Here is a 15,184-nt window from a genome sequence, read left to right as displayed (position 1 = left end):
TTCTATCATTTAAATAGTTTTGGAAACAAGTGAGCATATTATTGATAATTACATATTTTCCGAGTTTGAATAGAAGAAGTCCATGATCTACACAATCAAAACATTTTGAGATGTCTAGAGAGTATGCAGCAACCATTTCTTTCATATTTAATGCATCATAAAAATCATCTAAGACACAGTGTAGGCACGTTATTGTTGAATGGTTCGGAAGAAATGCTTATTGATCAACATTAATCATATCATGCTTTTGGAGGTAGAATAGTAGTGGAGATTGTATTTCCCTTTTTATGATTTTGGGGATGTGACGAACGACTGAGATTGGTCGGTAATTAGATTTTTCGTCTTTTGAACCCTTACCTATGGAAATTGGTGTCTTACGTGCAATTTTCCAGTCAGGAACATTCCCATATAAAAACTAGTGTTAAAGATGTCACATAAGGATTGGACAATAAAGGGGCAGCTAATTTTAATAATTTCGTATCAAAGTCAATGATATTTAAGTAACTATTTGAGTCCAAAATGTTCAAGTGCCGTAGAATCTTTTGAACAGTCGATTGGTTGAAAAAGGAATTCATAGATACATGGTGGATGATATTCCACGTTAATTTTTCTTTGTAAAATGATTTAGAGATGTTATTATAGTATCAATAAAAAAATCATTCATTTCATTACATTCAATATTACAACTAGAGTCCACAGATTTCGACACCCCATGAATCTTATTCAGTTATGACCATAACTTTTTAGAAGATTTTTTATGTTTCTTGTGTACATCATGGAAATATTCTTGCTTCTGCTTCCGGATAAGACAAATAATATAGTTTTTTGTCTTCTTATATTTTTCATAATATTCAGTACTTATTTCATATTCATCAAAGGCCACTGACATTCTTTTGAAAAAATCTCGAGTGTAGATGAGTTTTATGATGTCAGGGGTCATCCAAGGGCATATTCCGTCTTTTACTCTTGCTGTTTTGATAGGTGCGTGTTCATTACATATTGTCAGAAAAGATTCCTTCCAGGTGTTCCATGTTTCTTCAACCGGACCGTTATTGACCCCTTTGAATATTTCAGCATTTTCCACAGAAGCAATGAACCTATTTACATCAAATGATTTATAGTCACGAATACGACGACATTTCGGTGGAGAAATCGATGCATGTATATGTCATATAATGGTCGCTCATAGAAATTTCTGCTACATCACATATAGCATGTTTCTGAGGAATTGAGCTTTGCATGTGGTCTGTACAGGTTGAAGAAGTCAACGTTACTCTACTTATCATCAGTGATAAAAAGAAATAACTTTTCTAAGAGATTTATGTGATTTTCATGGAGTGATTCATCAACTCAATAATCTATATAAAAAATCACCCATGATTACTAAATCAGATGGATCATCGGTTGCTTTTTCAAACACATCCAACATATTGTTAAAGTAATAAGTATTAGAGTCAGGTGGTCTATATAGACAACATATTAACAGATTATCAAGTAAGGATATTTTAAAGTCTATCCATATCGCCTCTATTTCATTACTATTGAGATCATCGCGTTGAGTACATGATAATGTGTTTTTACCATATATACAAACACCACCTCCACGGCGACCATCTGTTCTATCCCTACGGAAAAGTGTATATCCATCTATTGATACCAGATTGTCACTTATAGTTTCAGATAGCCAAGCTTCAGAAATGCATAATACATCAAGATCAATTTTCAGCAAGAGAAATCGCATTTCTTCTAGTGTCCCATACGTACTACAGGCATTTAAGTGAGTTAGTTTGAGAGCATTGTATTTCTTGAGTCTATTTCTACATAAATCATGATCATTGGATTCAGAAATTGATGTAATGTGCAAATGTGAGCAAACATCATGATCATCAACATTATCATTAACTAGTTCTGCGAGAGTGAACTGTCGTTCATTTATACATATGTATACATAATGAAGAAAACAAAAAAAAATAATATGTTTGTGTATGTGACCTTCCACCCCAAAACAAATCAACAATACTTCCTTCGTACACTGTAAAAACTGCGGTGTTAAAACTGACACCAATTGGTGTTAATAGAGGAACATACCCTGAGGTGTTTACACCCTAGAGATTAAACATAACACCAAAGAGTGTAAATGTAACCGCAAAAGGTGTTGCAATAACACCTATAGGTGTAAAACTAACACCACCAATTTAACACCGGTGTAAAATAACTGGTGTGGTCCTCTCTGTACACACCTATAGGTGTAAAACTAACACCACCAATTTAACACCGGTGTAAAATAACGGGTGTGGTCCTCTATGTAGACCGGTTAACACCACAGTTTTTGCTGTGTATAATTTGAGATTAAACATAAAACCAAAGAGTGTAAATGTAACAGCAAAAGGTGTTGTAATAACACCTATAGGTGTAAAACTAACACCACCAATTTAACACCGGTGTAAAATAACTGGTGTGGTCCTCTCTGTACACACCTATAGGTGTAAAACTAACACCACCAATTTAACACCGGTGTAAAATAACTGGTGTGGTCCTCTATGTAGACCGGTTAACACCACAGTTTTTGCTGTGTATAATTTGAGATTAAACATAAAACCAAAGAGTGTAAATGTAACAGCAAAAGGTGTTGTAATAACACCTATAGGTGTAAAACTAACACCACCAATTTAACACCGGTGTGGTCCTCTATGTGGTCCTCTATTTAGACCGGTTAACACCACAGTTTTTGCTGTGTATAATTTGTGTTGGGATAAAGGCTTTAGATTAAAAATGTAAAACATGTCAAACGTGATCAACAATAACCTATTAGAAATAAAAAAATGAAAGAATAACCTAAACAAGTAGGCTCTCTTGATTAAATAAAGGAGGAAATCAATGAGCATGATATACGGTTCATAGATTATAGAGAAGCAATGGTTACGTTCGGGCTGCACACAAGCATGAAATAAGCAGTGCGCAAGTATTTCGGTAAAACTTTCAAGTAGTAAAAAAAGGAGGTGTCGAAGAAACATTCATACCTCGTGGTTTCTTCTTCCTTACCACTGTATTTTAGACAGTATGGAAAATAAGAAAAATTTGTTTTTTAAGTAAGCAAATTTCTATTTTAGAATTATGCTATTTATACATAGAACATTATTACCTGTTGGTTTGTGGTAATTGGTCAAACCCTTTTATGTAGGATGTCGAGGTTAACTGTATGAAATATACTGGGGATCTACTCTAGAGCTATCCGGCCCTAGAGACTGTACGAAAGTCTAGGCGAAACGTCTACGTATTTGATTTCCATGTCTTAGATACATATATTCATATCGAAAATTCAATTTTTGTTAAAAGTGGATGTAGCCCCCTTTTGGAATTAAGCTCTTCGTATGCCTTTAGATTTGCTATCTCAATTAATAAAATGGTAAAGAAATAACAAAGTTAGGTTTCTCTAATACAAATCATGTTTGTATTTCTATACATTTCAACAAAAAAATAAAACACGTTTTCACCAATATTCCATGGCTAATCGTCAACAAAAAAGTTTTTAGTAAATATGAACCCTTGCCTGCATCACTTCTTCATTTCATAAAATTATTTTCCAACAATAAGCAGAGGAAGAAACAGAGATATAGGGAGAGAGAGATAGAGAGGTAAAGAGGAAAGACGAAAATTGGAATGTATTTATATGCTCAATAAACAGATCAGTATGCTCATGGTCTGCATTCATTTTTTTTTAATTTCTCTGTTCGTATTTCGTATGTTTCTTTTTTTGTAACACATATTGGACTTTAGAAAATAACTTCTGAATTAAAAAGATAACGTGACAATTGCTTACTGACGCATCTCCCCGTCACAGAAGTCCAGCTGTAATTAAAATCATCGTCCCTTTCGCATAAAATAGTTAAGGTACCATCTGGAGAAATTCGAGGTTTGAATGTTTACTACAAGTGGATAGATAGGATAAATGTCTGGCATTCCATATCTGACCAGAAAAGGTACCTCGACCGGCTTATTTTGAATATAAATCAGCATTTACGAAGACTACACCTGACGGGACCAGATTCATCACTTGAGAGAGTAAAATGACCCTCATTCTTCCGCCAGTAAAAATATAGTTCCATAGTGGTGAAATATCTTTCCAATTTGGAAAAAGTACGTTCAGTTGGTACCCTCCCTATAATCAGTGTTGGATTGTCAGTCATATTCATACATTTTTGTCAATCAGCAATATCAAATTTAAAAATTGAGCAATGGGTTGGCTCGAATGAATATCTTTGGCCTGCCAGTTGCGATTAGGCCCGTGCAGCCCCTATGCTAATGACTTAATGAGCAAAAAGACCACATTCATCCAAATCATCTTGTGGCTGAATCCTCCTTGCAAAATCTCGTGATTTCTGAGATTTTCTTTCTCTAAGAATTTACCTGTTTTAACCTCAAGTTAAATGAATATCATTGCACCATCAAATACAGTCAATATCATTCTTTCATAATGGTCATTTAGTTTGCATACAATATTTTGTTAAATAAGTTAATTTCTGGCCTGAAAATGTCCCTCAAAACTTAATTTTCTTCAATTTTTTTTTTTTTTTTTTTTGCAAATTGTGCAAATCTTTTTATTTTGAGCCTCAACGATATATATACATGAATATCACAATAAAGCTGAGCTTATGTACTTTCTCACAATGCCACTCTTGACATGCGGCACCTTTTAATCGGGTGAAGATCCCACTTTTCCCACCAAGTTGCAAGACGAGATTTCTGAAATTTTGTAGTTGCTTGAAATCAAGAGATCTGATTGGCTGGTTAAGGTTCACGGAACAACATGCGCGGGTAATTTGAGGAGATTACCACATGGAAGTAAGACCTTCCCGTGAACCCAGGCGCTGGAACCGTTTGAATTTGCCATTATTCGACTCTCAATCGTGAATAAATTATTTTCAATAACGCCTCACTATCCATGCTATCCTTAAGCACAACCTCTACTTCACTTGTAAAAAAAAAATTATATACTTTACAAAAAAAAACCAACAAACCTGTTTCAAGGGGGGCACCAAGCTTCGACGGCAAGACAAGCTAAACATAGCTCTGCTCCCTCAGGCGCTGGAACCCTTGGAATTTGCCAGTGTGTAGTTTCTTTGGCAAATCAGAGTGCAGTATTCTTGTTTTCAAGCTGCTTTATGTACTTCGCCAATGAAAAGTGTGATCTTGACCCGATTAAACCAATTCTTATTTTGAACCTATACCATTTAAAAGCATACATATCCAGCTTTATCATGGTTCTAAAATTATTTGGTCTTAAACCAAAATAAAATGTGAAAATAGCAGCTTTTGTCAGGTAACAATAATTATTTTGTAGCATATTTTAGATCAAAATTTTAACCCATATCACAAAATCTTTGAATAGATTCAAATACATGACCTGTACGAATGATTCTTCTTCATTACAATGATACCAAAATCATGAAATTTGATGCACGATTAGAGCAGCAATGAACGAATAAAAAGAGGTGTTTTGGTCCGCATCAAGCTCATTAAATATGCAAAAAAATTCAAGTCATGAATATCACTTGGATGACAGAAGCCACTTTCTTGGGACATGCCGACTGACTGATTTTTAGAACTTTGTCTTTACATGATAAATGCTTAAATTTAACTAAAAATACTGTGAAATTCTAAATTCCTTAAAACATTCACCCAATCAATATACATTTTGGTGTGCCCCGCCGTCCAACATAATCTGATACACAGTACATTAAATTTCTATTTAGAGGTTTGGGCAGATACATTGTATAGGCGAACCGTATAAGTCCCACAAAAACTGACAATCATAGCTTATTCCGTAATCAAAAAAAAAAAAACAATACACGAATAATCTATCAATGTTAGGCTTAGAGTCTCTTCTTTTATCTGGTAAAATTAGGTGATTCCTCATTCACTGCATGGGTGAGTAAAAACAATTTGAACAAAGGATACAAAAAGTCACTTGACTCCATTTCAAACCGAACAATGAAATATCTAAAACAGATATGTATATAAACAATATATGAAGAGTTCTAATCCAAAAAAGAGCTAAATCCACTTATGGCATTTTCTGTTAATCTTTTTTTTTTAATTCTCCACGTTGCCTTGTCCATTTCTGCTTTATTTTGATATGTGTGATAGTGTTGTTATCTTAGATTGTATAATGTTCTTAAAAATCTAGCATTATAAATTATTCATTGAAATTATATTTTTCATTGATTTGTTAGCTCCTTTGGAACAAAACCTTAGTAGATTTTTGGTCGCTTTATGTACATTTCATTGAAAATCAATTAAAAAGAAAAAAGTGATATTTTAAAAATACTTTCAAAGGACGATGACTTTTCATATATAGATTTATGCCAATTAGCAAAATAAACCAACTTTTAATATATGTATGATGGATTTAGCTCCTTTTGGAATAAAACTCAAATTTGCAGTCAATTTTACCAACCCGAATGTATTTTTTTTTCAAATGAAATATGGTGTATTTGATTTCCACGTCCTAGATACATATATTCATATCGAAAATTCAAATTTTGTCAAAAGTGCATGTAGTCCCTTTTGGAATTAAGCTCTTCGTATGCCTTTAGATTTGCTATCTCAATTAATAAAATGGTAAACAAATAACAAAGCTAGGTTTCTCTAATACAAATCACGTTTGTATTTCCATACATTTCAACAAAAAAATAAAACACGTTTTCACCAATATTCCATGGCTAATCGTCAACAAAACAGTTTTTAGTAAATATGAACCCTTGCCTGCATCACTTCTTCATTTTATAAAATTATTTTTCCAATAATAAGCAGAAGAAGAAACAGAGATAGAGGGAGAGAGAGATAGAGAGATGAAGAGGAAAAGACGAGAATTGGAATGTATTTATATGCTCAATAAACAAATCAGTATGCACGTGGTCAGCATTCACCTTTTTTTCTCTGCTTGTATTTTGTATGTTTTTTTTTACTTGAAACACATATTGGAATTTAGAAAACAACCTCTGAATTAAAAAAGATAATGTGACAATTACTTACGGACACAGCTCCCCGTCACATCAGTCCATATTGCAGCTCCTGTGTCATGGTCAGTAACACAGGAAATAACCAAGGAACCTTCCGAAGAGGGGCCAAACAGAGGAGCGCACTGATACATGTACGTATCTCCAACATGATATTCGACGTTGGGAGGCGAGACTGCTAAGTTGATAGGTGGGGGCGTGGCACATTTATCCCCTCCACAATGAGAAAATAAAGGAAATGCAATCAGGTATAGCCAATAATAATGATAACAATAACAACAACAATAATAATGATAATAATAATGATAATAATAATAATAATAGTACTAATAACAATAAAAAAAATCAAATGGGGGAGTGGACTTTCATCATTCGAAAGTCCGCTCCCCATCGTCCCACTTTATTTTAGTGGCATCATTTTCATCTTAGACATCTTTTATCCAAATATTAGACTTTGTGCAATTTCACTTACCTGTTATATAGGTACTTAAATTTTTATTTATACGCGATCGTTTCATTTACAAATAAAACAGTGAGAATAATACAAGCAAAACCTAAAAAAAACATCTTAAATTTTTTGCTAAATGACTATTTAATGTTGCTCTTTCTTTGATTCAACAAAAGAATAAAATAGTTAGCACACCCTTATCGGAAAAAAAAAATCAAACGCAAATATATATGACAGTTATAAAAAAACCCAAACATTTACTTGCTCTAACATGTCTAATGAATATTCATGCCTTATCTAAATAAGGCGTTAATTGAAAAATATAAGTACATTCAACAAGAATTCATAAGTAATGATCATCTTTGCCTAATTGAGTTAGATTTACTCAATCGAAGCAAGCTATCAATTCATGAATTTTCTTATATGTATATTGAAACCAAATAAATCAAGTAAATTAAAAGACAAGTTAAAACTACTTAAAAAAACCAAAAGTAATTTCAAATTATAAATTTTACTTATATTCATTAAGCATTAACTACTGATTCATATTTTTTTAAAAGTGAAAGGACACCTCATCAAATGAACAGGAGCCCTAAGGAAACCGAAACACCACCCTTTTGACCCCTGCATAGACAACCTCTATTAATAAACACACACATGACCCCCCCATACACACCCGATAACTAACGCACACACATACCCTCACACACACACACACATACACACCCACACACACATGGAGACCTCACTCATCGCAATCTGCTTCATGATTTATACATTCACATCCGACCGCAATCTATCAAAGAGATGCTTTTTACACAATATTTTAAATCGGGACAGAGCCAAGCTATTTCTAACGTCATGAGGTAACTTATTCTATTCTTTAACACGAACTATTCTAAATGAATTCAAAGCAGTTTGGGTTCTTGCTAATGGCTTAATCAAGCTCTTCATATGGCTTTATATTTGCTCATATCTCAATCAATAAAATGGTAAAGAAATAACAAAGTTAGGTTTCTCTAATACAAATCACATTTGTATTTCCATACATTTAACATCAAAATAAAACACGTTTTCACCGAATATTCCATGGCTAATCGTAAACAAAACAGTTTTTATTAAATATGAACCCTTGCCTGTATCAATTCGTTCTTTTATAAAAATATTTGAAGTCCAGTGCTATTTCCAATAATAATCAGAGGAAGAAACAGAGATAGAGGGAGAGAGAGATAAAGAGATAAAGAGGAAAAGACGAGAAGTGAAGTGTATTTATATGCTCAATAAACAGATCAGTATGCTCATGGTCTGCATTCAATTTTTTTTTCATTTCTCTGTTTGTATTTCGTATGTTTTTTTTTTTTTACTTATAACACATATTGGACTTTAGAAAATAACCTCTGAATTAAAAAAAGATAACGTGACAATTACTTACTGTCGCATCTCCCCGTCACAGAAGTCCAGCTGTAATTATTATTTTCGTCCCTTTCGCATACAATAGTTAAGGTACCATCCAGAGAGGGGCTATACCCTTGAAGGCATTCATACGTGTACTGATCACCAAGATGTGCATGCGTGATGCCAGGCTCGGATGCGTTTGGGATATCTGGGGGTTTGCCACAACCTTCGCCACAATGAGAAAATAAAGGAAATGCAATCAGGTGTAGCTAATTATAGTAATATAATAATGATAATAATGATAATAATAATTATAGTAATAATGGTATTGATTTAAAGCGGATGATTAAGACGAGATAAGATATCATTTATTCCCGCGATTGTTCAAATTTCACCCTAACGTACATTCGGCTCCAATAAATCTTTGGTACAAGTGAAATGGGAAATGACTGAAAGAATGTACATCAGGGAAAATATATGAATAAGTAGTTTGTAGACCAAATAATTTACATGGAATATATGTAGACTAAATTAGAAATGCAAATACAATGTTAAACCGTTTAAATTAGTTAAGGAATTGAGGGGAGTGGTTTTCTGGATCGAGATCAACGATTTACTTAGGAATTTCAATATTTGAACATAATCCCCACATAGTATAGAACAACAAATGTAATTGACCCTTCCTTTTCAAAGTGATTCAAATAACAAGAAAACGTACAAAACTCGAAACACAGTATGTAAAATACGCATACATGCGTAATTCCGAAGCTTCGTTATTCCGAAGGTTTGGATATTCCGAAAGTTCGGATTTGCGAAGGTTCGTAATTCCGAAGGTTCCTTAATCCGAAAACGAAATAAGATTCGTAATTCCGAAGGTTCGTTAGTCCGAATACAAAATGAGGTTCATAATTCCGAAGGTTCGTTAGTCCGAATACAAAATGAGGTTCATAATTCCGAAGTTCGTCAGTCAGAAAACGAAATAAGGTTCGTTAATCCGAAAATTAAATAAGGTTCGTATTTCCGACAATGAAATTAATTCATTTCGTAACAAAAACATTGTTGTCATTACAAGACAACACGATGTTATGCAGTAATAGTAATAACGAACGATGATACATGTGTGTGTTGTGGCCAAAGCATGCATTGCATAGTCGAGCGCTTATGTGACAAAAAATAGCCAAGATGCTGAGATCTGACATAAAGTGTGGAATTTAGCATACAGGGGTATTTTTGGGCGCTGATTTAAAACAATTGCAGGCCCCAAGCGATTTGACCATCGGGTCAGCCGCCATTTCAAAATACAAGATGGCCACCATGAAAAATCATTAATTGTCATTTTCTTGAGTTTTACATGGTACGTGGCACTGAAATTTGGCATATAGGGGTATCTTGAGGCACTGATTTCAAATATTGCCAGCCCCCTGCAATTTGACCATTTGGTCGGCTGCAAAATGGCAGCCATCTTGAATTTAAAGAAGGCCGCCATGGTATGTTATACTTGCAGTCATTTTCTCGAGTTTTATATGAAATGCGATTTGAAATTTGGCATAAAAGCTTAATTTGGGGTGCTGATTTCAAATATTGCCAACCCCAAGTGATTTGACCATCGGGTCGGCCGCCATTTTGAAATCCAAGATGCCGCCATGAAAAATCATTAATTTCATTTTCTTGAATTTTACATAATACATGTATGTGCCACTGGAATTTGTAGTATATCGGTATCTGGGTGCGTTCATTTGAATAATTGCTGGCTCCAAGCAAAAATGGCTGTCATCTTGAATTCCAAGCTGGCTGCCATAGAAATATTGCAATTATATCGCCGAGTTTTATATTGTCTGCAGTATTGGACTTTGACATATATAAGTAGTGTGGGGAGCTTATTTCAAATATTGCTGGTCCTCAGCGATCTGACCCCCTTAGACTGGGTTATACGGGCGTAATTACAAGTGGCAAGCCAAAGATATTCATTTGAGCCAACCCATTAATTCTCAATTTTTCATTTTGATATTGCTGATTGACAAAAATGAATTAATATGATTGATAATCTAACACTGATTCTTGGGAGGTAACTTTACTGAAATTCCTTTTTTTTCAAATTGAGAAGATATATCAACATTTTAGAACTATTTCTATACTGGCGGAAGAAGCATTGCCATTTTACTGTCTCAAGTGATGAATTTGATCCTGTCAGGTGTAGACTTCATAAATGCTGATTTATTTCTAAAATGAGCTGGTCGAGGTACCCTTTTTTGGGGGGTCAGACATGGAATGTCAGACATATATCCTATCCACTGGTAGTAAACATTCAATTCTCGAATTTCATTCTTATTTTTCTACTGTCTCAAGTGATGAATTTGATTCTGTCAGGTGTAATCTTAATAAACGCAGATTTTAAAAATGAGCTGGTCGAGGTACCCTTTTCTGTTCAGATATGGAATTTTAGACATATATCCTATCCTCTGGTAGTAAACATTCAATTCTCGAATTTTATCCTTATTTTGTTGTTTTTTAGAGCGCCTCATTAACACAGGAGTCTATGAGAAATGTTTCAGGTCCGTGATACCTCAGCAGCAAAATGGCAGCCATCTTGAAATCCAATATCGACTGTCATGAAAGCCATCACCCCCAAATAGGTACTCTATTTGCTAAAGCTCAAAGCACATGTAAAATTCAAGAAAATGATTTTTAGTGATTTTTCATGGCGGCCATCTTAGATTTCAAAATGGTGGCTGACCTGGTGGTAAGACTATTTGAAATAAGTGCCCTAAACTACACCGAGACTGTATATGCTAAATTTCAATACCATAGCTTATACATGCAATACTAGAGAAAGTTATTGCAACGATATTTCATGGCGGCCATCTTGGATTTTAAGATGGCGGCCGTTTTGCCACTGACCTGGAGATCAAATTGCTGGGGGCCGGCTATATTTGAAATCAGTGCCTCAAAATACCCATATTTTGCCCAATTTCAGTGTCCCATATCATGTACAACTCAAGAAAATGACATTTAGTGACTTTTCATGGCGGCCATCTTGGATTTCAAAATGGCGGCAGACCCGATGGTCAAAACACTTGGGTTCGGCAAAATTTGAAATCAAACCCAAAATTAAGCCTTTTATGCCAAATTTCAATACCACAGTTCACATAAATCTAGAGAAAATGAATGCAATAATATATCATGAAAGCCATCACCCCCAAATAGGTACTCTATTTGCTAAAGCTCAAAGCACATGTAAAATTCAAGAAAATGATTTTTAGTGATTTTTCATGGCGGCCATCTTAGATTTCAAAATGGTGGCTGACCTGGTGGTAAGCCTATTTGAAATAAGTGCCCTAAACTACACCGAGACTGTATATGCTAAATTTCAATACCATAGCTTATACATGCAATACTAGAGAAAGTTATTGCAACGATATTTCATGACGGCCATCTTGGATTTTAAGGTGGCGGCCATTTAGCTGCCAACCGAATGGGCAAATTGCTGGGGCCGGCAATATTTTAATTCAAATCAGTGCCTCAAAATACCCCTATAAGCAAAATTTTAGTGTCACATGCCATGTAAAACTCAAGAAAATGACATTTAATGATTTTTCATGGCGGCCATCTCTGATTTCAAAATGGCGGCCGACCCGATGGTCGAATCGCTTGGGCTAGCATCTTTTTGAATGAGCACCCAAAAATACCCCTGTATTTGTATGCTAAATTTTATACTTTCTGGCAGATTCGAGCATCTTTTTCACATATCTACTGGAATATTAAGAATAGGCGCCCGGATCAAGCATAGGCTTAATTTCGATTTTATCTGAGCTGCCTCAGCAAATAGTTTAATGATGCAGGGGATAAAGTGTGTTGGTCGCGTGCAAGTAGCCTCCAGATAATAGGATTTGTATTGGATTGGATGTAATTTTGAATAACAGCTTTTGCTGGTAATAGAAATAAAAATAATACTAATGATGAAAATAATAATCAAAACGATGATCATAATAAAAATGGTAATAAAGAATATAAGTATTAATACAATTTTATTGACCGTTACCTAGTGTCGACAATGTTTAAAATGGAATGCATTTCAATTCGTATCCACCGAACAGTAGGCCTATGTGTGTGTTTGTGTATACCCAGTTACCCATCCTTTTCATCACTCACAAGACATTAATAGAGTAACACTTTCTCAGGTCTGAAATCCTTTTTTATTTTCCGCCTGTTCGTCGCCCTCGAATCAATTGTTTACTTTACTCATCTCGTTCGTGATTACAAAAAGCTGCTCAGAATGTCAATTTTAGGTCGGAATGAAAAATAATTGTGCTCGCATTGTTTAATTGTTGAAACCAGGTCGGTTTGTATTAAAAAAAACCATCTTGGTAGGAAAAAATGCCCTTTTTCAAAATTAAATGTGCCCTTATTCAAAATAAATACTCTTTTCAAAGTATACATTTCAGAATAGTTTCCAGGCTGGAATATTACAAATTTTCAGTTCGCGCTTCGCACTCTCAATTATTCGATTGGTGAAGTACAATGTATGTATCACTAAATACAGTCCTTAACAGGTTCCTCTTCTGGTCAGTATATTTAAGCTCGCGTTTTGTGCTTGTGTTAATTCTTTAGTTAGATGCACATCTTTTTAATGACAGCAGAAACCTACTCGGATTTTTTAAAATCTAAATTTCTTCTTAAAATTACCCAAAGTCTTAGCTTGTGATTCACGTTCACAACACCTCGCAATGATGACATATTAATAATAATTGACCCACAAAACGAGTTTTACAACTTCATCTTTGATTTTTTTTTTAAAACCACTCGCTCATTAGCCTCTCTCGCGAAAAATAATGCCAAACGATACATCTTTCCATAATCAGAAGTCACTTAAAAATGCTTTTCTCTACTAAATTACTATAAAACACACAATTACTTCCCAGAGATGATAATCTCAAAGTAAAAATATCACCAAAGTGCCCATTTTGACGTATGAGTTTCATTTTTGGCTTTGCCCCCAAACGAAATTTCGTTTGGCCGCCCTTGCCGTCCCATCCTCATAACAATAGAACAGCATCGGTGCCCCCCCACTTGCCTCTGCCTCTATTTTCCCGGTTTTCATTTTTCGGATTAACGAACCTTCGGAATAGAGAACCTTACTTTGTTTTCGGATTAACGTACCTTCGGAACATCGAACCTTATTTTGTTTACGGATTAACGAACCTTCGGAATGACGCCACAAATGTTCGGATTAACGAACCCTTTTTCGTTTTCGGATAAACGAACATCGAGGTACAGGCAATTTGAATGTTTCGGAATTACGAATTTTCGGAATAACTAACCTTTGGAATTACAAAGTGTAACCTGTATAATAGGGGGCCTACCCGTTTAATGTCAGCCGAGGGCAAAATCAGGGTCCCTATTCATAAGGACTTGGTAAATTAAGAAATTAACAATTCTATATCGATCAACTTTACTATCATCCAATAAAGGCGAATGGTATCAGCATAGCTTTGAAGTGTTTAAAACAAGTTTTATGAAATGGGTACCAGAACTTACCGCCAGAGGCAGCTGCCATAGAAAAAGCACAAAAGTAGAGAACAAGTCTAAGTAAGGAAGACATTTTGAAAAAAAGCGCAACTGTCCTCATTCGAAACAAACAGACAACTGATTGGAAATTGACATTGCAGACTACTATACCCAAATCTGTATTGTAATGGCCTTGATCATGTCAGCCCTCGGAATACTGACGTAACTGTGGAGAGCGATAGGAGTAGCTGTTACGCCCATTGGAAGACCTTGATGGGTGTGGCCTGTGTATGCCAGTAGCAGAGGTGATGTGAACAGACAGATTTGCACGAGCAAACCGAAAGATGATTAGAGCACTGTCGCCAATCGATTAGAATAATCAATACGAATTGGGTGGATACAATAATTTATTGAAACGAAGAAAACCCTGATTTTTTTTCCTTGTTTGAGAAATACTGATATGATTATATTGCAATACACTGTAGGTGGACGAACTTTAATTTCTCTTGATCATGTTGATCACGTGAGCAAAACCCTCTGACATTTATCAGCCACTGGCCACGCCCACCCACAGTCTTACATGGCTGTTGACAGAAATTCATCAAAGGAAGCAAACGATTTTTGCTTGTTTAATCTACACTTATATGACTATATTGGATTAGCTGAAATTCACTTTGTCTTGATCACGTGACCACTTGCGTCATATTCACTGGCCACACCCATCCAAGGTCCAACAGCATGGGTTTAACAGCTACAGTAAATAATCATGATTAATAATATCAACATGTCCTGCGTCAGCGCACCAAAATATCAATTA

At 34.9% G+C, this 15,184-nt stretch overlaps 1 protein-coding gene across 1 annotated transcript in view; it reads right to left on the bottom strand.

Moving 5' to 3' along the window:
• Positions 1 to 15,184, bottom strand: part of LOC121430599 (ZP domain-containing protein-like) — a 49,423-nt gene that overhangs the window by 27,787 nt on the left and 6,452 nt on the right. Inside the window, exons 2-3 of the mRNA XM_041627917.1 lie at positions 8,900 to 9,088; positions 7,036 to 7,233 (exon numbers count right to left, since the gene is read on the bottom strand). Of these exons, the coding sequence (XP_041483851.1) occupies positions 7,036 to 7,233; positions 8,900 to 9,088 (387 nt within the window). The remainder of the gene's footprint in view (positions 1 to 7,035; positions 7,234 to 8,899; positions 9,089 to 15,184) is intronic.

Source organism: Lytechinus variegatus, chromosome 17 (genome assembly GCF_018143015.1).
Source record: "Lytechinus variegatus isolate NC3 chromosome 17, Lvar_3.0, whole genome shotgun sequence".
NCBI classification, from domain to species: domain Eukaryota; kingdom Metazoa; phylum Echinodermata; class Echinoidea; order Temnopleuroida; family Toxopneustidae; genus Lytechinus; species Lytechinus variegatus.
This window is presented reverse-complemented; position numbering and strand designations above follow the sequence as displayed.